Consider the following 24,376-nt stretch of genomic DNA (forward strand, 5'->3'; position numbering starts at 1 on the left):
TTTAGCCTTTCTAAAAGTGAGGAGGACTAAAAAGCAATGAGTTTTCATTTTTAATAAGTATTTTTATCGAAATATTTCCTGTTTCAAAATCTTTATTTCTGACAAAAACAAATTTACTCAAATGTAGAAACGAAGTTATTCAAAGATACTTCGAATTTAGTGAATGAAAAAAATAGTAAAATACAAAAGTTGACAATGCAATGTGAAGTCATACGTCAGAGTGAAGCAACATCGTTTTTATAACTCTCATTTAATCTCTACTTCAAATCTTTGATGAAATTTGACAACTCAGAGCAGGAAGATAAAAATTTATGTTAATTAGTCTAAAATTAGTGCCTACGTAATACTCGCATTTCCTTCTATTGTTTTGCTTAGTCTTTCTGGAAAATGATGAGGATTATAAAGCAATGACTTTTTTTAATTAATATTTCTGACTTTTTTTTAAAAAATTTATGGCATAAATTCAAACATAACGCGTCGATCAAAAAAAAAAAAAAAAATCCCCAACTAACTCCCAGATGACATCATTAGAAATAAATCAATACTTACATTGATTAGAAGAGACTTTTTAAGATACCCTTCAAAATTTCATGATATTTTGACCCTAAGTCGGAAAAAATATTCATTTTAGAGTTTTAGAGACTATTTTTTTTTTTAAAAAATATCTATTTTGTATCAGTAAGATTTTTAATATATTTAGAAAAGCGATTCATAAATCATATTGTTGCATATTATCTTTTTACTTTTTCAGTTGAGGCACAAGATGGGCTAACAATGGTTAAATCAAAATAATGATAGTAATCAATCAATCTGAGTAATCTAATCAATAATCTGAGTAATCAATGGTTACTCAGAAATAGCAACCCGGACTAGGCAGGATATTGGTACCTGTTGCGAAAAAGCTCCTGTGCATGATTGGTATGGGGGAGACCGGCCTGGTCTTGCTCTGATCAGGGCAAGCAATAGGCGTGTCCGAACGGAGCTTGTCAGATTTAGAAGCGGACACACTCGATCCCAACGTCACGCTTCGGGTCTCAAAGTCTATCCACCCTGCCCTAAGTGCAATGTGAACCAGTCTGCTTCTGGCCACATGGTATCGTGTATTGGCTGCCAAAAGAGCCACCTGGTCTCCTACCCTGCTGCAATAATACATAGCTTTGGGAGCTTTTTGGATGAGTTCATGGACTTGATTTAATGCTTCTGTTGGTCAAGTGGGCATAGGCAACAACAACAACAACATCAAAATAACGCGAGGTGGAAACATCTGTGGAGTTGCAAACATTGCTTACATATCACTTATTCATAACCGCCAGATAGTTTTATTTCTATGTTAAAAGAAATAATTAAATCCTTTAATATCCCTTCAAATTTTTTAACGTCGATGTCAAATAGCCGTGTTAGACATTACAATACACGAATTCGACCCACGTTTCTCTTGGTTTTATAGGATACTTGAACAATTATTAAACAGTAAAAAGAATATACTGATTCCAGGTTTATCTAAGTTATTACAACCACTAAAACGTATAAAGGATATCAACACCATACATTTTTATCTAAATTCTGATGAAAACCATTAATTGATGTTTAATTCTCAATTCAAAGCATCATCGAAGTTTAGAAAAATCAAGAGAAAATTATGAAGCTTGAAATGTTGAAAGTGTTTTTCTTCTTCCTAATTTCAGAAAGCAAACAAATTATGGAAGGATTAGATAAGATTTACCCGTTGTAGAAATAATCCTGACATAATTCGTTGACATTTTGAGATTTCTAGAAGATATTTTCAGCATTTGAAACACGGTGGTTCGCTTTTAATTTATCTGAACTCATTTTTTTTCCTTACTTTAAATTTTAAACTACGAATATGGGTCAAGTGGAATTTGCCATGAAGTGTTTTTTCAGTAATTGAGCGTTCTCTTAAATCGTTTGATGCTTGTTTTATTTTCATTCTAAACCAAATGACTGAACATAAGACATATTTTGATCTATAAAAGAAGGAGAAAACACAGGTTAAGACTTGACATCTTTAACAGGGTCAAAAAAACCCACTCCAAACATTCTATTAAAAAAACCCTAGTAAGCATGCATTAATGCATGGCTATTATTATTATATTATTAATAGTTAAAGTTACTCTGCTTAGGTCAACATAGTATATATATATATAAATTACGAAAGATGAATATTTGAAACAAATCTTTTTTAAAAAATACATTTTTGGTTAGTTAGCATGTCTCTAACATAGGACATGAGTCCGAGAGCAAATTATTTTTAAACATAATTATAAAATAATTGATTTTGAATTCTCTATAAATATCAGAAAAAAATAAAATGTGGTGAAAAGTTGAGGAATTATTTGCTGATATCATCTATTGAACTTATTATTATTTTTCTTCTTAAATATTTTTATAGTTTTATACTTCTTCTATGATCAAACGCAATTTAAATTGAAGAAAAAAAGAGTATTTCCTATAAATAATAAATGCAAAACTACTTCACCATCAGTATTTATAAAACAAAACTTTTGAAAATTATAGTAACAATGATCAAATATTTCTGTTAACAAGAAAACTCTCTAATATGACTAGACGGAATACAGAAAAGAAGACAAATGGAAGCATTTTAAGCTGTATTGTGTAGACAGCATTTTCTGTAATTATTTTGATCCTAATTAAATGTTTCATGATGTTAAATTATGAAATGAAATGCGTATGTAATGAATAAAAGTATTTTTGCCTGATACAATGTGTTCAATTTTTGCCTGATGTAATTGCAGGATAGAAGTGTGTGTGTGTGGGGGGGGGGGTGACTTATTGACGTTTTTAAAAAACGCAGTTTTTTGTGCTTTTCATAGAAGCTGATAGTGTTTACAATAATGTATTCAAAATATCGTGAGGAATTTTTAATTTTTAGGGAACTTATATATCGACCGTGTCAAAAGATATTAAAACAGAAGCAACAAGTGGAAATTTAGTTTTTTAAGTCCGAAAAATTAAAAAAAATATAATTGCATTGTTATCTAAGACTATGACAGGTTTAGAATTTAGGCAAACTGAAATTTACCAAGGGAAAAAATCCTGAAAACTTGAACCAAGGAAAATTTCAAGAAAAATAACTAAAAATTTGTAGAAACAAAAAAAAATATTTTATACGTATTTTAGTTTGGCATCCTTAGAGCTGCTAACGTTTTTAGCAATGAATAATTTATTTTCATTGGTAAAAACGTTATGTATATCCGAAACGTATATATATATATATGTATATATATATATATATATATATAATCCGATCACCAATTTCCGAGTAACAGGAACTTGTTCGTTGTTCAGTATCTATGAAGAGTTTCAGGATTATGCTTACGTGTTGCGTTGAGCCAGAACTTTTGTTTTAAGACAGATCGTATAAGATTAATTGATTGAAAAGAACACATAGACATGATAGTGTCTCTCATTTTAGGTTAAATAAATTTCCTCGGGGCATCCTAAAATATTTTCCTTTTGATAACTTGAACTTATATGAGAAGTTCGAAAGGAGAAATTAACCCGTTCAAACTTGAACCAAAATTTTTGATTTTACAGAGAAAATGGAGGATTTTAAATAAATCAAGTACCGAGCATTTTTAATTAAGCAATATTTTTAATAATTTACAACCTCATGCCTTCATCAATGCATTTTCACATACAGAATAACTTAAAATTATTGAGGATATTTTCTTTTTAATGTTATTTTTTGCAATTTTGGAAAGATCTTGTTATGTTCTTGCATACTATGAAGAACACTTGCTTTGTTCTTGCAAACTGTGAAGAACAAATTGCTTTTGTTCTCCTTTAAAAGCTAATCACCCATTAGGATCTTGCGATAATTTAACGCCTTTTTCCGCCCTGTCATCAACTGCATTTAGCGTAGCTGGGGTTTTTTTACTTCCAAATTTTACTCATTATATTCCAGGTTGAAATTCATTCTTGTAAAAATCATAAGTCAATTTGAAGGCAAATGAAACACAGTATAGCGAAATTATTCTATCGTTGCATTGAGTATATCTCTGTTCAATATGTTGACACTCTTGTTATGGAATTAAGTTAATTCAATTAAAACCTTTATTGATTTCTCTTGAATACCATCGTCGAAATCCTTATCGCTGTCATCCAGGCTCCCGAAATCATTTCGCCTATTCTTTCATTCAATTTTTAGGATTTTAAGCATAGAATATCTTGCTTAAGTGTTTTTATTATCGCATTGCATTTAAATTACGGTATCACTGCAAAGTTTCAAGTTTCAATGAACAGCTAAATGTCTCTTAAAGTTTTCTCATATTCTTTTGTTAGGGTAAGCTGCAATCTCAATAAAATTATGTTCAAGGAATGAACTTGCCCAGCTATCTGACAGGCTTGATTCATCGTATATTTTAAGTTTCTCCTCAGAATCTTTTAGTTCATTATCTCTAGTTTCTTTTCTGTAGAAACGAAATGCACAATTCAGTTAGTTTTTTAAAGTCATTTCTATATGTTTTTTCCGTTTAATTCTTTTTCTAGAATGATTATCGTTTTCTTAATTTTTTCCTTGCTATGTCGCAGCATTCCATTGACTTAATTTTGTGTAATCTGTCATAACGATTTAAAATGCTAACGAGTCGATCACATCTAGCTAAATCAGCTCATTTTCAAATATCAATATCCATATCATCAATATCTGTGCGGTTTTAGCATTTGAGATGATTTTCTAGTTAATAAATAAAAGTAATGATTACATTAAACGATGTAATAATCACAGAAAGTGATAATTTTAAAGCACTACTATGGAGTAGAGAAAATTGAGACCTAGTGATTTTGATAACAATAAGCGATTGATAATTTTAACCGTTATCATTATTAAGAGGAGAATATTTATAATTAATAATCTCCACTGGAGAATATTAGTGGAGAATATATATTAAAGGCCTGTCCCTTAAACTCTAAAAACTATCAAAAAAATGCTAGATTCTTAGGAACAGTTTGGCAATTTTATCATAATTCACGCATGCGTAAAAGCGAATTTTTCTGTAAAATTTATTTTTCAGTGTTGTAGTTTTACTAGATGTATGTAAATTACATACTATAATTTTAAAAACCAGAATTTTCGATGAATCACTACCATAACGGACGGAAAAACTACTTAAAGATTCAAATACCTAAAATTGTGGTTTAATTACCAAAATTCTCGTTTTTTTTTTCTTGTTAATAAATAAATTTATTTTGAGTCTGTTGAAGAATTTCTCTTAAAATATAAGACTTCACAGATAAAAACAAAGCACGAAATTGTTAGCCCAAAAACTAGCATCATGAATGCACCTATTAATTCATGTAGTAGAAGTGGTTTAAAGTTGTCTTTGACAAATGTCGCATTCTTGGAGAACTCTATGTAAGATTTCAATGATTCATCTTGTACAAACTTACGGTATATACCACTTTCAATAAGTCTATACAATACATCATCTAGCTTTTTTCCACAGCAAAAATTTGGGTTGATAGCTATCGCCACTGGCGTAATCCCCAAAGAGTCTTTCGAAATGTACATATCAAGTCTTAATCCAAAGTATTTCTCTAAAAGCTCTCTTAAACTTAAATAGGCACTTCCTGTTTTCGCTGCATTGCAGAAGTTAAAACTACAGTTTGGTTTGGGCTTTTCCAGCCAATTATTTCGAATTATTGACTCACCGAGTCTTTTCAGGTGTTCATCTTCTAAATTCAGTAGCTTCGATATAGTCAGGGTTCCCCTCACCACATAACAATCAAGCTTGCTGTCAGTAACAGCTTCAGACAATTGTTTGAAGCTTCTTATTAAATCACCTTCTATAGGAAAAGTTAGAAACGATAACAAAACTGCAGAATAAAAGCAGGAGATCGAAAATGCAAAAAGTAACCAAGTTGCTTGTATGATTCGATTATACCATGGCTTATTCGCGATTTCCGATGGCTGTTTTAGAATATTTCCCACTGTGTTTAACCATAAATAAGCGTAAGAGTTATTTGACAGGAATAATCGAATCAGAAGAGGGTATGCAATTATAAAAGCGAAAGTGATAATCCAAATTTCTAGAGAAAATGGAAGCATGAAAACAAAACCTTTTGATATTTCGCCGGGTCTTTCTACAGCGAAAGTTGTATCAGTCATTGTGTATGACATGCTAAAATCAACATCTCTCATCCGCTCAAATGACTGTGCAATTGAGGACAGAGCAATATCCGCTTCACCTCTATGAACCAGCCCAATCATTCCAGTCCAATTACCATCTTCTTTCAAAGAGCCCCATTCAAAATCGTGTGGAGTTACTATTTCTGGAATTACATGTAAAGCATCTAATATTGTTCCTAATAGTCTACCTTCAACTCCGGAAAATTTCATGACACCATCTGAGGTTAAAGAGAATTTTAAGTTCGAGAATTCCACTACAGCAATTTTAAGAATCTTCGGAAACTCCATTCTTAAGGAAAACTTCCGTTACCTCTATTGAAAAACCAAAAGGAAACAAGGAAGAAAATATTTAAAATACATCTTTGAATGTCATGAAATGATATTACTTTCTAAATTTACTAAATTGCTTGATTACACATTTGCTTCCCTCAAATCGTTTTTTTTCCCCGCAAAGTTGTTAGTTTTCAGTATCGATAATTCTAGCAATTGCATCGCTATGAATCAATAAAATTATGTAGAAGCAAGAACGAGTCATATGTATCAATTTTGTAAATTGCAGTTCAGTAAAGAGAATTCTTATTTCCCCCTTCTTTTTAATATTCTTCTAGGCTAAAAATAAATTAAGGCGAATTAGTCATTCGTGTTTAATAAACTTTGTTGGCAAGTCGTAGGTTTCTAGGCATTTAAGTATGTAGTAATAATACTAATTTAGGACAAAACTTGCATAGTTTCTTACAAAATTTATACACGCATATAGATTTAAGAACCTATTATTTCTTCAAAATAACAATAATTAAAGCTTCATCTTTATTCCTAGACTTAAGATATTGTACAGAACATAGCATTGTTCTAATTATTATTATAGTTAGTATAGCAATTACAGTTATCATATCATCGTTCTAATTCTACACATAAAATTAGTGTAGAGTATTCGAGAAAAGTTGCTGAAATCTACAAAACGTGTCTCGAAAGTTTCCAAAAATTTAAATTTATGCTATAACCACTAGCATGTTACAAATATTGCATGCGGTGTGTTATTATAACTTTAAAATTAGGTGCTCAAAACCTGTCATTGTAATTCCATATTTATAAAGGGTTTCCTCTGTGATTTTTGTTTCTTAACCGTGACCAAAAGTTTAATCCTTAAGAATTTGCTCAGTTATCAATACAAGTTTATACGCAAACTTCTTCTTTTTTTTTTAAATTTGAGGTAACTATTAAAACTCCTTAAATATTTTAGGCCAAAGAGCTTGTTTAGAAATAATTCGAAAAGATAATGCCTAGTATTTCTGTGCTCGTTAAGTTTCGCGAATTATTTAAATTTCATAAGTTGAATTTGGGAGAAAGTTTCTAAATATAAGACAATCTTTTTAAAATTAATATAAGAACATAACCGTTACTGTGGTAGGGAGCATGGTGGGTTAAGGGATAGAATGCTTGCCTTCCAATGTGGTGACCGGGTTAGAACCTTAGCGATAGCTGGTCGATATGAATTCCGCACCCGACTCGCACCGACCACAGTGCTGACGTAAAAATATCTTTTATTATTGACTGACCATGGACAATCCTCTTGCCGTCAGGCTAACCGTGAGAGTATTTCAAGTTTTTCCTCGCCATTTAGTTAAAATTCTGTTCTCGGCTCGCACCGATCAGAATACCGACGTGAAATATCGCCAGTAGACGGTTAGAATAAAAATAAAAATCGCTATGAAATTCATTATTATCATAGTTAATGTATACGCGACTGTAGTAAATCGGCGAAATTTGTAAGATTCAGGAGCAACACAGTATTATCTCATCAATCAATAAAAATATTAATAAATCTAAAAAAACATGGAAAATGCAACCAATTAGTAGCAAAATAAAACTAAAACATATTAAATATATATGCCTTGATTACTATAATCTTTATCGACAATTTTTCTGACGAAATACGTTATATAAAACACAAAAAAGTGTTCATTTGTATTTGACTAAAAATAATACACTTCCATGGCTAACTTAAAAGCTCAACAAAAGATTTTTTCAAACTTTATGCATTCTAGTTCAACAGCTATTAGAAGGCTTTCTGACTTCCCATTGACATCGTCTTCATTTGTGTTTTATATTGTTTTTGAATGAGTTCATCATTTCCTGCAAATAAAATAAGGCTTTGGCATTCCAGGAATCTTTTTTCAACGCAGTTTTACATAAAATGTAAAATTAAAATAAATATAACTTATTCGAAACTACTTACTTACTATTGAGTGATTGTAGTACGGTAATTAAGTATGTCTATCGTTAATGTTGTTCAATAAATTGAGATAAATGTTGCGCTTAATGTAATAAAAAATTCCACTTTTAGTTCGATGCTTTTGTATTTGTATAAGACTTTTCGTTTCTTTGAATAAAACTGTCACGGTTATTACTTTCCATATCTGTACAAAAATAACAAAATTAGCAGAAGTGGTAAAATAAGTTTAATTTAAATACTATAAAAGTCGCAACAAAGTTATCATTTCTAATGATAACAATTTTGATAGATTAATTTCTGATAAATATTCATTAATATTCAAACATTCCTTCTGATCCATTCTGGTAAATATTCAAATATTCAATATTCATCCATTCTGATAAATATTCAAACATTCCTTCTTAAATATTCATTAAATACATATATAATTAAAAGAAAGTAGAATAAAAATACCATCAAAATATGAGATAATTTATTGGTAAATACGGCTATAACTTTTCTTCAATTTTAAGTAAAGTATCCCCGAAACAGCTCGTTGTAGGCCAAGGGGTCATGGAGGTTAAGACACCACAATTTCATGACCAATGACATAATTGTTGGAATTATCTTCTCTGCGCACAAACCGCCTTTACTTCCCAGAAAACCAGTATCAATTGATTGATCGACAACTGGGTGGGCTTCAAGCAGCTATTGGGAATCGAGCCACTGTTTTTCACAGTGATAGTTTAGTGCTTTCACCACTGAGTCGTCGCGGTTCTGTTAATTTTAAGATAATAAAATTCCTGGAACATTTTTAACTCGAAAATATTTTACAAGCTTTTCCGGTTGTCATATAACGTTCAGGGTATACAGTTCGAAAATCTTATATGGAAGCCATTAAAATAAGACAATCAGATTTCAAATATTTTTCAGTAATTGAGATATTAAGTAATATGAATGATACTTACATATTTTTAACAAATATTGTAAGTAATATTGGCACAATAAAGTGATTAAAGGTTTTTTTGATGAATAGAATTCTTTAAATACTCTAACTGTGTTTTTAGCGACTAATTTACTTTATATATATATTTAAGAGGGGGCGAGTTGTCAAATTATTATAAAGTCAAAAGTTTTCTTGAATAATAAATATTTATACGATGTTAATGAAAAGAAAATAACACTTTTAAAATTGAAATTTGTTGAAATAATTCAAATCGGCGTGTAAGTTATTTGTAGAAATTATTTACATGAGTTATGTGTTATTACAAAGCAAGATAAGTTATTTAATTATAAAAGTAGCTTGCAAAAGGTGTAAAATTTAAACCTCTTTTTATTAAAAATATGACGAGGTAAACGTTTATTTGTCTTGATCATATGAAAATATGAAATATGAAAATAGAAGTGTAAATAAAGGTTTTTTTATGGCGCGTTCTTACTGCATTACTGAAGCGTGTTTGATTCGTTAGTTACCTTGGATTGGCACCAAAATGGATGTGCGCAAGGTAATAATATTATACGGGGTAATTTAAAATTTTTAATTAATAAGATTTATTTTTAATTACACAATTTTGATGATTTTTAAAAATTAACGTTCATTTAATAAAAACACGATTTTCCCGGTTTTCACTGATTTTTACTTACGGATCTGCCCGAATTGGATTTTCCGACTGATTTTTCCGAATTGGATTAACTCAATGATTTTGTATAGAACTTAATTGCATTATTAATTACATTATTGGTATCCATTGTTTTTTTTTTTTATCAAATTTCGTAACAGTTTAACTACTTTTTTTTTGGCTAAAGAAATATTACTACATATTCTTTTAATTTTATTCATTTGATTAAAAATGGTACTTAAGTAAATGTTTCTAGAAATATTGAACTCGAAGCTAATTTGTTTATTTGTATTAAAATTAAAATCATTTCTTTTTTCGTTTAAAGCAGCAATGCAGAGATTTTTTTTAATAACTAAATCCAAAAAAATAAAATTAATATTATCATCATGATTACGAAGCATAATTAATTCCTCGTAATATTAAATATTACTTAACAAAATTGAATAATCTTGAAAATTAAAGATAACAAAACTAAACTAAAAACAAATTTGAAAATCAAAATAGAATTTTTTTATTATTTTGTGTAAAAATAAAGTTAGCTAAGAGAGATGAAAAATTAGATCCCTGTGGTATTCCTGCAATTTCAATAAAAATATGTTTTCTATTGTAAAGATAATTATAAAAAAAGACAAATATTAATTTGAATTTCCCAATAGTCAAAATCGCAATGAAAATATATATATATTATCCTGCCCAAGTAATGTTTAATTAATTTTTAATGTCTTACTTATTTTTTCTGAATGAAGAAAGATATATTTCCCATTTCAGAATATTTCCTTGAAATATTTGTTCAATACTTCGAAACAAGGTGAAGAAATTCAATTGAATTATAAAAATATTCATTAATTGAAAAAAAATAAATGAATTCCTTCTGCGAATCTTTATTTCTTAATTCTTTTTAAAGTTTTTATTTCCTTTTGAAAGAACACAAAGATTTAACAGGTAAGATTAACAGTGAGAAATAGAATTGCCAACTACATAAATAAATAAACTTACTTCCTTAGACTTTCGCTGCTAACTAAATACTTGATTTTAAAACACAAATTTTGCTTTTTGTATTAATTTGTATGATATTAGCGTTTTGCTATTTGCAAAATAGAAATTTTCCATTGTTTAAATTACCTGTTTTTATAAACCATTTAATTGTTTGCGATTATAGTAATTTTAATTAATGTTATCTTTTAAATAATTCATAGATCCGAGTAGTTATTTTAGTATTCCAGTTTTCCTAAAATAGACTAATTTTTAAAAAGATACGTGGTTAAGTTTAATAATATTATAATAGGCTTTATTTAAAAGCGTTATTTAATAAAAATAATTTTATACATTGTAGATGTTTGTTATTAAAATAATTTCAACTATTTGAAAACAACATCATATTAAACTTTTTTCTGTAAAATTGAAAAATTAATTTCGATTATTATCACTATAAATTTCAAATGAAAGAGATTTTATTTCTGTACGTAATGTTCTTTTTCACTTGAATCAATGATAATAAAAGTTACTATTTTTACAGTATTCTCTGTTAGAAAAGTTCTCTATGTGTTCCAGAACAGATTTTTACTTTTTAAAGTGAAATCCATTTTTACCGGAACATATTAAGAACCAAAAATATCTGATATAAGTAATTTTTACAGTAATAAAGTACCGTAACATCACTGATTACTGTAATACTACTGTAAAAATTATGATAAAAATGGATTTTACGGATGGTCTACCAAAAGTGCCAGTGGATCACTTTGCTTTTTTGAATGTAAAATTTGTTGTGATAATGTAAACTGTTTATATTACAGTAAATATGTCAACTAATTGCGATGATTTCTCCTAATTTCAAATCATATTTCCTTGCATTCATGTTTTATTTATTAGAGTAATTTTCTTTACTTAAAACATTTATATATATATCACAGTTCTGATGGTTTTTTCTTTTCTTTTTTGCAGGAAAAATTATGCACTTATTTTTATTTATTATAATTGTTCATTTATCCATGCTTTCCTACCAAGCAGTTGAAGCATGTCAAACCCAGACAATACATGATTACCTTTATGGAAAGTGGGTTAAATACGCTGTGAGTAACTTCTGATATTTCTTTTTATCATTAAAATTGGGTCCTCAAATGTTGCTCAGAATATCTGAGATAATATTTTGTTGCTTTTGTTTATATATTTAATATTACAAATTAATGTTATTTAGTACTCAGAAATATTATTGAATTTATCTTTGCATTAGCTTGTTTTCTTTTCTCAAGAAAAAAAACTGTGCATCGGTGCAACTGAACTAAGAAATGTGCATTAGTTAAATATCACTATTAGTAAATGACGACAATTTAGTTCTAGTAAAACTCTTTTATTTTCAGAAAGATTATAAAGAGTACTATGATGATTTAGACGAATGTAATGAAAACCGAAGAATAATATTTGAAGAACGCATGAAACAGATTGAAATGTGGAACAAAGAATATGAACAAGGCCTTCACAATTTTGCACTGGGTCAAACTATTTTTACAGCTAGGGTAAGCTCATGCTTAAATAATAAATTTATATTTTCATCTATTTAATCCCTAATATGCATCATTTTCAAAATTACGAAAATTGTGTCTAAAACATCTGCTTAAACAATTTCTATAAAATGTGAGACTCCTAACTTACACCTTATTTGTTTAACATTATTAATAATATTGGGAGTTTTTACCTACATTTTTCTTGATTGAAGTTGTACCTTTTTTTTTAACTGAATTACAACTTAACTTTTTTCACCTTTAACTATGTGTTTGGAAATTTTTACAAATAAAGATTCAATAGAAAAATAGTCTTTTGTAAGCTCAAATAAATGTCTAGTAATTGAATTGTATTCAACGAAAAATAGTAAACAAAATTCAACATTTTATTACTTGAAAGAAATAAAAATTATCAATTAATTTTTTCTTCAATTTAGTAACATATACTCAAGTATCCCTTCAAAAAGGTTTCAAAAGTAAAAAAGCTTTAATAAAAAAATTTCTATTCTTATACAAATATTAAAGTGTACTTAAAATTATAGGCAAAAGTTCACTATAAAAGCAATTATTGATAATCAAATCAACGATTGATTAGAACTTTTATAATGTAAGTTTGATAATTTATTTGTATTTTTTAACGAACAAAATAAAAATTATAATAAACAATGAAATGAGAAAAATTAAGGAATTTTAATACTATATGATTTGTTTCATCAATAAAATTGGTATTTTTGAAACTGTGCCCGATTTACATAACCCTGGAAAAAGGTGATTGTCCTCAAACCTCCCCTTAAAAATTTGTAAACTGCTTTAAAAAAAATGAGAGAGAGAGAGAAAACGTGCTCTAAATTGGTGTCCCGTTATGAAGAGTTATTAGTGAAATATACATTACATACATTAAACATACATCTAGACAGACTTTCGCTTTTCGTTTTTATATGTAGAAAGAGATGACCAATGTAAGCTAGAGTTCCTGCTGGCTAACTAAATTTAGATATCGGGAACTCTAATGTAAACAATTTTTTGTAATTATTTTGAATTGCCATCGTAAAACGTTTAACATTTTTTGATATTCTACTTTTTAGCAACAATGTCATCATTCTAGAAAAATTAGAATGATAAATTTTTCATAATAGTTTTATTTATGTAATATTTCTTTTAAAATATCACAAAAATCTATTTAAAAAAATTAATAGTTCAATCATAATTTCGAATAAACTTTATGCATAAATCATACTTAAGTTTATAAATAGTAGAGTAGAGTGGGGTCAATTGTAACAGGGTACAATTGTAACAGAACAAAAATTTCGAGTGTCGGGTTCTAGATGTGGTTCCTAGGTGGCGCACAAGGTGTATTTAATAAATCTACATGTACGCCCCTGCTGGCAACCATTTTTATGTACTTTTGAAAGAGTTACATCACAAAAGATATTTTCATGCTACCTAAGTACTTTTTTTGGTATTAGAATATTATATTGTAACAAAGTAATTTTGTTTAAACAATTAAAAATTATTAACCGAATATGTAAGTGGACACCTTAATTAACATTTCAAGATTAGTTTTGTTAATTAACTGGCATTGTTTTAAACAAATGAAGCTGAAATGGCGTCTTGGGGACGATTGTAACAATAAGTAAAGGGACGAATGTAACAGCTGAAAATAAATAATCTTATGTTTACAAACCATTACTTAACTCTTTAAGAACCCCCAATAGTTTTCTATATCATTTATATTATGTTGCATGTGTATTATTTTATTTTTCACCTTTCACAGCATAAATTGAAATTTTTAACCCCTTAAAGTTAAAAGGTCTCTGCTCATTATTATTTTTACTCGTAAAATATCACTACTATTTTGATCAATAAAAAATATATATCACAACTATGATAATATGTGCAATTAACTATGTTTTAGTTGAATTTATGAACTGTTACAATTGACCCCGTAAGTGGGGACAATTGTAACAAGTGCACGACTGTCAAAAATTGTTGATAACTGATATAATAACATTTAAAATAAGGTATTTTTTTTGTTCTAGTAGAAGATAGTCTACTTTACTCGTCTGTCAATTAATACTAATAATATGTTGGATTTTTTGTTAGTTAAAAACAGTTAAGTAAAAAAAGTTACAATTGACCCCACTCTCCCCGACATTTTCTTAAGACCAATAGCCCATATTTATGCATATTAAATAAAGTAAATGTATTTATTGTTATAGTCTACGGAAGAACGTAAAAGCTTTTTTGCTTTATTGCCATACACGGAGAGATTACGTCAAAATGCAGGAATAACGTACAGGTCTCGATTGCCCAAAACATTAGATTGGAGAGAAAAAGGAATAGTACCCAAAGTTAGATACCAGGTGAGATATATATATATATTATCTCTACTATAAAAAGAGCATATCAAGAAGTAAATATTTCACATACTGTTCTGCAGAAAACACTATTTTAGAACCAAACATGGCAGAAAAAAATGGCACATTGAATAAAATTGCACAATTGTAAATTCTTTATTTTTTAATAAAATAATTAATCTACTATTTTTCTTAATTAATGTCTGTCAAATGCAAAGAGATATTACCCATTAAGATTTCAATATTTTAATACTAATTCAAAAAAATTAAGAATTTTTTTCCCTATAAACCTTTATCTTTATCTTCCCTGTATATCTTTAACTTCAGATTCATTGTCACTCAAAGCAGAACCTTAAACTGCGAATTATTATTGTCAATTTTCTTCAACGAACACTTTTAGTATACAATTTGATGATAAAAATATCGGAAATATTAATTGGCTTCTGGCGTGAAATTAATTCTTAGAAAAGTGTCCACGTGCAGTTTCCACCAAGAAAAAATGATATTATTTAAATTAAATAAAATAAAAAAAATTAGAAATTCTGAAATTGACTTAAAATTTTAATTTTGTAACTAATAATCATGATTCAAATATCTTCCTCCCAATTTTACTAGCTAACCAATTTTTAAACTTTTTTTCTTCATAATTCAACTATTTCATACGAAATAAATAGTGATGGTAAATCCAGCTGTTAATTTAAATCTTAAAGATATTATGACATTATCATTTATGTTAAAAATACTCATTGTCATTTTCAATAACCTATCGCACCCCATCAAGAAAAGTGACACAAGTAAAAAAACAGCAATTTGGAGGTTATGTCAATAAAACATGTGTAAGAAGTGCCCCATCAAGCTCAAAAAGTGTCTCATCTCTAGATCTCGCTATTTCAGATTGTGCTATTTCAGAACAAGTTTTATAGTATTCTTCAAGTTGGTTTTTTTCAAATGCCACATTTTTGAGTTATAACACTATTCTTGCCGGGGTGCGATATCTGATGGCGGTCTGATACTCTAAGCCTAGATCAATGGAAGATCAGATTTCAAACACTCAAAAATGGAAAAATTGGCCACCCGGAGGTCGGAAAAGACTCACCAGGAATGCCTTGTGGGATTACATGTTGAAATTAATTAACTTCGGGGTGAAAAAATGGATATTTATTTCTTTTAGAAGATGTTTTTGAGGACTCCATAGGAGTTGTTGTTTCGTTGGTGGGGATCTAGATCAGCACTGCCATGCAAATCTTTATGATTGCCATTGGACTATGGTATATTGCCATACAAATTACTATGATTGGCATAGGCCAATGGTGACGCGCCATACAAATCCTTATGGTAACTATTTGTATGGTATACTGCCATACAAATCTTTATTGTTACCATTGGCCTATGGCATACTGCCATACAAATTTCTATGGTTGCCATAGGAGAATGGTGACGTGCCATATAAATGCCGTACAGGTCTCTATGATTACCATTGGCCTACGGTATCTTGCCATACAAATTTCTGTGGTAGCCATAGACTTATGGGGTTTTCCCACACAAATCTCTATGGTAACCATAGGCGTATGGTATCTTGCCATACAAATTTCTATGGTAGCCATAGGCTTATGGGGTTGTGCCATACAAATCTCTATGGTAACTATAGGCGCATGGTATCTTGCCATACAAATTTCGATGGTAGCCATAGGTAGCCCTAGATTACCATAGGCTTCTCTATGGCAAATTTTCCTAAGGGTGCACAATATATCTAATATATCTATCTCAGTCTTTTAACATGCAGTACTATAAGTAATCGGGCAAGTATTACAAATCTTACAAGCGACGCGACAATGTTGATTTAACTTTAACCAATTTATTCAGTTGCCAAAATTTTCATTACCTGAGAAAAATTTTTATTTTATTTTACCAGTCTAAATGTGCTGCCTGCTACGCCTTCTCGGTCGTTGATGCACTGGCAGCTCGATATGCCCGCAAAACAGGAGAATTGATCCCTCTAAGTGCCCAAATGATCATCGATTGCACCAAAGACAGTAAGACTGCTAATATTTTCTTACTACTCATTTGACTTTATCAAAACCGGATTTTTTTTCCTACCTTTGAAGAGAAATGGTACATAAATTTTTAAAAATGGGTGATAAAAAAGTACCGTCACTCAGGGAGCCGGTACTTTTTACCGTAAAATACATTTGAACCGGATCATATTATAGAACAAAAATAATCTGATACTCTGTAATTTTTACCGTAATAATTTCCGTTGAATCACTTTTAAATAAATACTATTACTGTAAAAATTACGGTATAATATTTTTACGGTGAAAATGGATTGTGTTGGTAAAATGCATTTTACGGATGATTTTCACCCGAAAGGAAGTTATAAGAGAGAGAAAAAGAGAAAGAGTAGCGTTCACTCTCTTTTTCTCTAATGCCTTTTCCAAATTCCCTTTTATAAATTAGATGTACTTTGTATCACAATTTGATCAGGAAGGGCCGGGATAGCCTGGTTGGTAGGACGCTGGGCCCATGTCCGAGAGTTCGTGTGTTCGAACCCGGCAGGTCGAACACTTCCCGTGTAATAAAGTGACTGATGCACGTTAATCTGTCGAGTCGCAAAAGTCTTCCATGTTCCCATAACAAATCAATACCTCTGGGGGTACTGGATTGGAGATTGATCGTTCTCTGATTCAGGTCAAAATTACGATCTGTGGATGAATGAATGGATGTATGAATGGGTCCGCCCTATAAACGGGTGCGACATATGTTGTGGCAGAAGAATAATTTTTGGCCATAGATGGCGCCGCTGGAAAACAAGAACAATCGCACCCCCTCTGCCTAAACAGACATACAACAACAATATTTGATCAGGAATCTTTTACAGTGAAGTCAATTCCATTTTAACTCTTTCCTGCGTATAGGTCCAACTAATTTTCTGACACAGAGTTATCTGTTACAGAGGGAAACATTGGTTGCAAAGGAGGATCAATGACCCTGAGCTTTCAATATATTATGAATCAAAATGGTATAGCAACTGAGGAAGAATATCCATTCAAAAAAGAGGTAAGTTTAAAAAAGAATTTCTTTTTTACTTCTCTTGTTCAACTGTATTAACGCTGAGCTAATTCCATAACATAAACTGAGATTGTCCAAAATTTAAACTTAAAAGCATAAAATAGTTTTGAAATGAATACAATATATTTTTTATAAGAATTACTAAAGCGTAATATTACTAACAGGACGGGGAATGTCGGGAACATTTAGCTCGAAAAGAATTTGCAATGAAGAAATTCATCGTCCTTCCCGAAGGAGACGAAGAAATAGTGAAACTAGCTCTCTTCAGAATTGGGCCGCTTGCAATTGCAATAGATGGTGATCTTGAAACATTCGAAGATTTTAGGTAATAATTTATTTATTTATTTATGCTTTGTAAACAGAATTTCTCAAGCAGAACCGAGGTGGTTCAGAGTGTAGAGAGTTCGCCTTCTAATGAGATGATATAGGTTCGAATCCCATTCGTGACTGGTTGATACAAATTCTGCTCCCGGGTCGCACTGTCCGCAGTGACGTGGTAGACAGGTCATAGGTTAAAATACTCTTGCCATCGGGTTAACCATGGGGGAATTACGTTTTTTTCCTCTCAATGTAACTCTAATACGAGTACCATCGAAACGTTATCCACGAAGACTAGTTTGACCCAATGCTTGATTCAGGAGTTCCCTTGTCTTCTGGGTTTCGCTCAAAATTACAAAGCTGCAGTGTTATAAAATAAAAATAAAAAGCACCAGTTATAAAATAAAGCACCAGTTATAAAATAAAAATAGTAAAAAATAAAATTCCTTTAGCAAATTTTTTGAAGTGAAATAGAAAAATTAAGACCTTGCTTTAAAATTTTAACAAAAAATATCCTTTCCAGACTTTTTTTTTTTGTAAAATCTTATTAAGTATATTTTACAACAACCAAAACTTAGACTGAAAATTCCTAGCAATAGAAACGGGCTGATTGTCTTCTTTCATTTCTTATAAATTTATAAATAAGGAGATCATTTTACTACTATCAATTAACCCACCTGCGCAAATTATTTCTTACCGCAGTTCTTTTCTCAAATTATCTGTTATAAACCTACCTTATATAAGTTTGAAAAAATTTCAAAATAGCTTGGTACTAAAAGTAATTAAGTTCTGAACTAGGTTAACCTAAATTATCTCTTAAAAATGTTTTTGTGTACAAGAGTACTTTTCGCTCACTATGGTTTTTAACTTTCAAAAATTTAAAGCAATGTTCAAAAATATTTTTTTTCTTCATATTTTTTAAAGTTTTAAAAAGAGATCAATAACTTTATACAGTCTTAAGTAAGTTTGGCACTTTTCGGTTAGCTGGGTGCAAGGAAATACATCTGCTTTTCTTAAAAACAGTTTTTAAATTTTTTGCTATTTTTTTAAAAATTTTTGTTTATTTTATTTTTTTATTTTATTTAATGCTTTTAGTTTATTTAGTTTTTTTTATGTTTAAAAATAAGTAAAAAAAAAAAGGAGTAGTAGGCAAAGGTCTATACTTTTTGACGACTTTCTGCTTTCGCCCAGCTAACAGGAAAGTACCAAAAGTTTTTGCCATTAATCTAGAAAAAATTTAAATCACTTAAATTTACGAAATTTAAAATGGAAAAAAGCTTGTAATAGTATTCAAATAAGTTTTTTTTATAAATGTTTGATTAAATTTTTTAGTATGTTTTCAAATTTTCAAAATAAAGGAACAACTTAACAAAGCCACTAAAGTTACTGATTAATTTAAATGTACACAGTTTCTAAATCACGTTATCTGTGGTGAAGTTTAAAAGCTGAACCTAGCGGATGCAGATGTATTCCAGTTTCAATCAAACTGGTATTTTAAAATTTTTATTCCTTATTTTGCTTTTCCCACTTTCAATAATGATTTATCAAAGTTCGAAAATGTGTCTATCGAATTATCTATTCACATAGTTACTAATATATGACCTCTACTATGCATTTTTTTAAAAGTCATTTACCGAAAGATTCAGAAATCTATAGGATGTCCAAAATGTGTGAAAACAGTCAAATATGTCAAGAAATACGTATTGTACCAAAAATGAAAATATTTTTAAACTCAGTCCCCAGCCTTACCCTTTAGGACGGGGACGAGAGAATTTCAAAATCTTAAATAGGAACTCCTAATATTTATTGCAGATTTAGATTTTCCAGAAAATATACCTCATTAAGGCATAAAGGTTTAGGTATTTTGATTCACAGAGGGAGTTATAATTACAATATGAAGGTGCTAAAAGTATTTAAAATCTTGAGAGATGCAAGTGAGATCGAAAAAGTAAAAACAAACTTGTTTAATATTTTGAAAAAGGTATCTAATGACATCAAATTTGATCCACTCGCCTCAACTAGGCACTAAGTTTTCTTAAATATTAAGCAAGCCTATTTCTATTTTCTTCGATACCATATGCGTTTCTCACGATATATTTTACACGATTTATTGGCATCTTTTTGAAATTACAGCTAGCAAATGTGACAACCTGTATATCAAAACGTGGTGACTTTGTTCAGGAAATTCTAAATCTGTAATAGAAAATAGGAGTTAATATTTAAGACCCTGAAGTTTATTTGCATTTTTTCCTCAAACGTAATATTTGTGGTCAAATTTGATGTCATTGAATGCATCTTTTGAAAATATTTTAAAATTTTTGCATTTTTAATCTAATGTTTATTTTGGTTTGTTTTTCTTAGAAATTAGACCATTTTTTTGTGTATATTATATTATAGGTAGCCGTTATAGGTGCAGTTATGTATATTATAGGTAACCGTTATAAAGCACCCACTGTAATGAATACATAAAATTCTTTTTTATTAATTTATTTCAAGGGGTGATGGAATATATGACGATCCGAGATGCAAATCGAAGAACGTAACTCACTCTGCACTTTTAGTAGGCTATGGTACTGACGGTGGAGTTGACTATTGGTTGGTAAAGAATAAGTAAGAAATTAAGATCAACTTAAACGAACAGTTGGATGCTTGATTACACCATCTAAATTGGATCAGTATCGTAAACTTAAATCTATTACATTTTTAAGCCGTAAATTGGAATACATATCTCTAGCAACAAAAATAATGGGCTTTAATTGGACCAATAGTCACTAATCTTGGCTCAATAAGGGCTTAAAGTTCCGTTATTTTTCCGATATTGTTCCGATATAGAATTGTCCGATTCACTCGATATTTTACTGCCACTTTACAGCCAATATCGGCCCTATATAAAGTTTTCAGATCCACCTATTTTATATTCATTATTCAGCCAATATGGGCCCTATATTGGTTTTATATACACTATCTACCAATAAGTATTTGGACACGTGTGATTGAAAAGATAAACAAACTTTATTCATAATCAATAGTTGGTAGAGCCTCCACGAGAAGCAATTACAGCGTGAACCCTCCGGGGCATATTTTCCACAAGTCCTTGTGTGATGGTCAGTGGTATTTTCTTCCACTCGGCTTGTAGAAGACATGTAAGTTCCTTCACCGATTTTGGACGGGTAGTACACCCCTTCATTCGGCGATCCAACTCGTCCCAGAGGTTCTCGATAGAGTTCAGGTCTGGGCTCTGAGCAGGCCAGTCCATTCGACTAACCCCATTGGCACCATACGAAGCCTTGGTGACCCTCGCAACATGAGAGCTGGCATTGTCGTCCTGGAAGTAACAGGGGTCCACCCCGTAAAACTGCCACAACGTAGAAAGCACATTGTCATCCAAAATAGTGCAGTAGGCATCTTGCATGGGACTAATGCCGATGTTGTTCCCTGCACGATATATACCGGCGGAGGACGCGACATATCTCAGGACCGCAGATATAGTCATTTGCATAGGTGTCCAAATACTTATTGGTAGATAGTGTAGGTAGATATTGGCCTTATATAGGACCAATATTGAAAAAAATTAGCCATAACAATATTGGTCTATCGGTGTGTGTTCTTATGGAACCTATATTGTGTCAATTTTGAGTCCAACTGGAATCAAGATAAAATTGTTGCTAGGGATATTGTAAAACTTATGAACTTGTGGAATCATTCTTATGAGAAAGCAATGAACAAATACAGTTAGATAGAAGTGTTACGTAAATCAGCACAAATACTTTATCCTTTAGTGGCAGATGAGACACCGGTGTCCTTTTTATATATTTTTTCTGACTCTCTATTTACGAGCAAAAACATATTTTGGTGTTTTTTAATAATAAGAAACTGTCTAATAGTTTCTAAAAAATGTGCTAGATCACCGAAATTGTTTTTGTACTAAAATATTAAATCCAAAAAAAGTAGATTGAAAGTTTTTTCCTTTATATTCAAAAATTTATCAATAATTGGCTTTTTTAAATTAAAGAAATTTCAATGATGAATACCTGTTTCTCTTAAATTACCCTAACTGTAAATAAGTTCAAATTTGGAAAGTTATTGTTTGTAAGTGAACCATGTTTGGAAAATTTTACCTTTAACGCAAAATATAATGACACCGGTGTTTCATAATTATAAATTATTTAATGTTTTTCACTTATTTTTACCTGTATTATAGCAAAAAAGAATTAAAAATTATGAAAAATATGTTAAATAAAAATTCTTCGTCAAAGGTATATAGAGTTCTTGTTCAAAATGAAGTTACAAATAATTCTTATTATTATCCACCGCAAATAAATCTTTTAGTCAAGATAAAAAAAAAAGTGTTATAAGAATCTGAAGAATCATTATCAAGGTCAAAAACAGTAAAATCAGGACTAATAGTATTAAAATGTCTTGAAATTCGAAAGCTGAAAGGAGAAAAGTACTAATCAGTGGTTGTCAGAAACCAGGCTCTTTCCTACCGTACTTTGATTAAGACTTAGTTGTAATTGACTTCGATAATTGTTCACCAAATTTTGAAAATAATATCCGTGCTATTTCTATTTTTCACTTTATAAACATTCTGTACGAATAAGCGCAGGAAAGAAAGGCTTATAGAATTATTAACAAACAGTTCAAAAACTCCCACTACTGTGTTAAGAATTACTTTTTCAAGAATCCCATTAAAACAAAATATAAAGGGGAGAACAATTCTTGAAGTTTCAAAAGAATGAAATTAAAAAATATGTTTATCCAGAAAACAAAAAGAAAAATGCTTTTTTAAGATTCATTCTTCATGTTAAGTTGCTACGTATTGCTCACTCTAACGTCTTCAAAATTTTTAACTTTATAAAAACATGATCAGGTCGTTGTTTATACGCATTGTGGCATTTTAAAGAAGGCGATGAACAAAACGCCAATTTAGGAGTGAAAAACAGGGGGATCAAAAAAGGAATTTGTGTGAATCCATGAAAGTAGTGTTATTTCAAATACTTTTTGTTACGTAAGAAATCGGTTTAGTTGTAACGCTTTCTGAACAGAAACCATTTTTGATCAAAAATAAAAAAAATTAAATTTTACAAAATTTTATATGAAGCAGTTTTGATTATTTGATAACAGTTAGACGTTTCTTGTTTATAAATTTCTTTAATAGTTTTGTTTATTTATTTTTAGTTGGAGTGAACTTTGGGGAGACCAAGGATACATAAAGATTCGACGGAATAACAATAACAGATGTGGTGTTGCATCTTTTGCATCGTACCCTGTTATTTGATTAGATTCATCAGTTAAGAAGAAAAGTTAACGAAACTAAAAATTAAGTTATATATATATTGTTTAGACTAAGTAAATAAATATTTTTCCATGTATTCTGTTCCTGCTATTTGAGTCGATTCATCTGCAACAAAAGCAGAAGCAAAGTCGATGAATCTAAAAATTAAGCTGAAAAATACGCTTATTGAATTACCCAAATAAATGCATCTTTCATTGTATATCTTGTTCTTGTTATTTTTATCAAGTCATCTGTAATAAAAATAAAAGAAACATTAAAGAATACGAAAATTAAGCTGTAAAATAAAGTATCGATTTATTCAAATATTTGCATTTTTTGCTATATAGAATCGATAATCGTTCTTATAATTAGAATCGATTTATTTGTAACACAAAAGCAGAAGAGAAGTTAATTAATCTAAAGTTAAGATGAAAAATACGTATATTAGTTTGTTTAAATAAATATATTCAATCTTATTATTAAAAAATTTCGAATAATAAATTCTGATATTAAAAAAATAAATTTCACGATAATATTATATGGACTTTCTTATCTAATTATTTATTATTATTGAAAATTATTTTTCTTAAATCGAATATGTTCCAAACTTAAAAAGAAAATTATTAACATACAAAAATCTCAAAAATAAAATGGTTATTAAATGCTCAAACTGTAAGTTAATATAAATAAATTAAAGGCTAAGGTAAGAGAGCATATTTCTACACGATGGCAATAACAATGCCTGAATCGAATTATAAACGATACTAATTAAATAACTCATAAAATGTAAGTAATGTAAGTACACGACGATAAAGGAAATTCAAAGATCAGATAACACAAACAGTTGAGAGAATAAGGG

General features: G+C 29.7%; 2 protein-coding genes across 2 annotated transcripts; one reads left to right on the plus strand and one right to left on the minus strand.

Moving 5' to 3' along the window:
• Window positions 1-850: 850 nt before the first annotated feature.
• LOC107454665 (probable glutamate receptor) lies at window positions 851-6,457 on the minus strand. Its single transcript, XM_016071937.2, has 4 exons — window positions 5,229-6,457; window positions 4,383-4,451; window positions 2,760-2,855; window positions 851-1,136 (listed from the first exon to the last, which is right to left on the minus strand). Exons 1-4 carry the CDS (start codon window positions 6,455-6,457, stop codon window positions 851-853), a joined length of 1,680 nt encoding a protein of 559 aa, XP_015927423.2.
• A 4,559-nt stretch (window positions 6,458-11,016) lies between these two features.
• LOC107454664 (cathepsin S-like) lies at window positions 11,017-23,745 on the plus strand. The gene is made up of 9 exons (XM_071184282.1): window positions 11,017-11,158; window positions 11,942-12,069; window positions 12,358-12,513; window positions 14,718-14,861; window positions 16,768-16,888; window positions 17,809-17,912; window positions 18,089-18,249; window positions 20,739-20,852; window positions 23,421-23,745. The coding sequence occupies exons 1-9, from the start codon at window positions 11,068-11,070 to the stop codon at window positions 23,518-23,520; spliced, it is 1,119 nt and encodes a 372-aa protein (XP_071040383.1). The 5' UTR covers window positions 11,017-11,067; the 3' UTR covers window positions 23,521-23,745.
• Window positions 23,746-24,376: the final 631 nt, after the last annotated feature.

The sequence above is a fragment of the Parasteatoda tepidariorum genome, chromosome 8, assembly GCF_043381705.1.
Source record: "Parasteatoda tepidariorum isolate YZ-2023 chromosome 8, CAS_Ptep_4.0, whole genome shotgun sequence".
Classification (NCBI taxonomy): Eukaryota; Metazoa; Arthropoda; class Arachnida; order Araneae; family Theridiidae; genus Parasteatoda; species Parasteatoda tepidariorum.

What these genes read in the sequence shown, in the direction of transcription:
- LOC107454664 (XM_071184282.1), top strand. Translation starts at nt 11,068, where the DNA reads ATGATATTAGCGTTTTGCTATTTGCAAAATAGAAATTTTCCATTGTTT. An exon ending in AATATCCATTCAAAAAAGAG is followed by an intron (nt 17,913 to 18,088) that starts GTAAGTTTAAAA and finishes TATTACTAACAG; the next exon opens with GACGGGGAATGTCGGGAACA. An exon ending in TATTGGTTGGTAAAGAATAA is followed by an intron (nt 20,853 to 23,420) that starts GTAAGAAATTAA and finishes ATTTATTTTTAG; the next exon opens with TTGGAGTGAACTTTGGGGAG.
- LOC107454665 (XM_016071937.2), bottom strand. Translation starts at nt 6,457, where the DNA reads ATGGAGTTTCCGAAGATTCTTAAAATTGCTGTAGTGGAATTCTCGAAC. An exon ending in ATATACGATGAATCAAGCCT is followed by an intron (nt 2,856 to 4,382) that starts GTCAGATAGCTG and finishes AAACACTATCAG; the next exon opens with CTTCTATGAAAAGCACAAAA. An exon ending in CTATCCTGCAATTACATCAG is followed by an intron (nt 1,137 to 2,759) that starts GCAAAAATTGAA and finishes TTATTGCAGCAG; the next exon opens with GGTAGGAGACCAGGTGGCTC.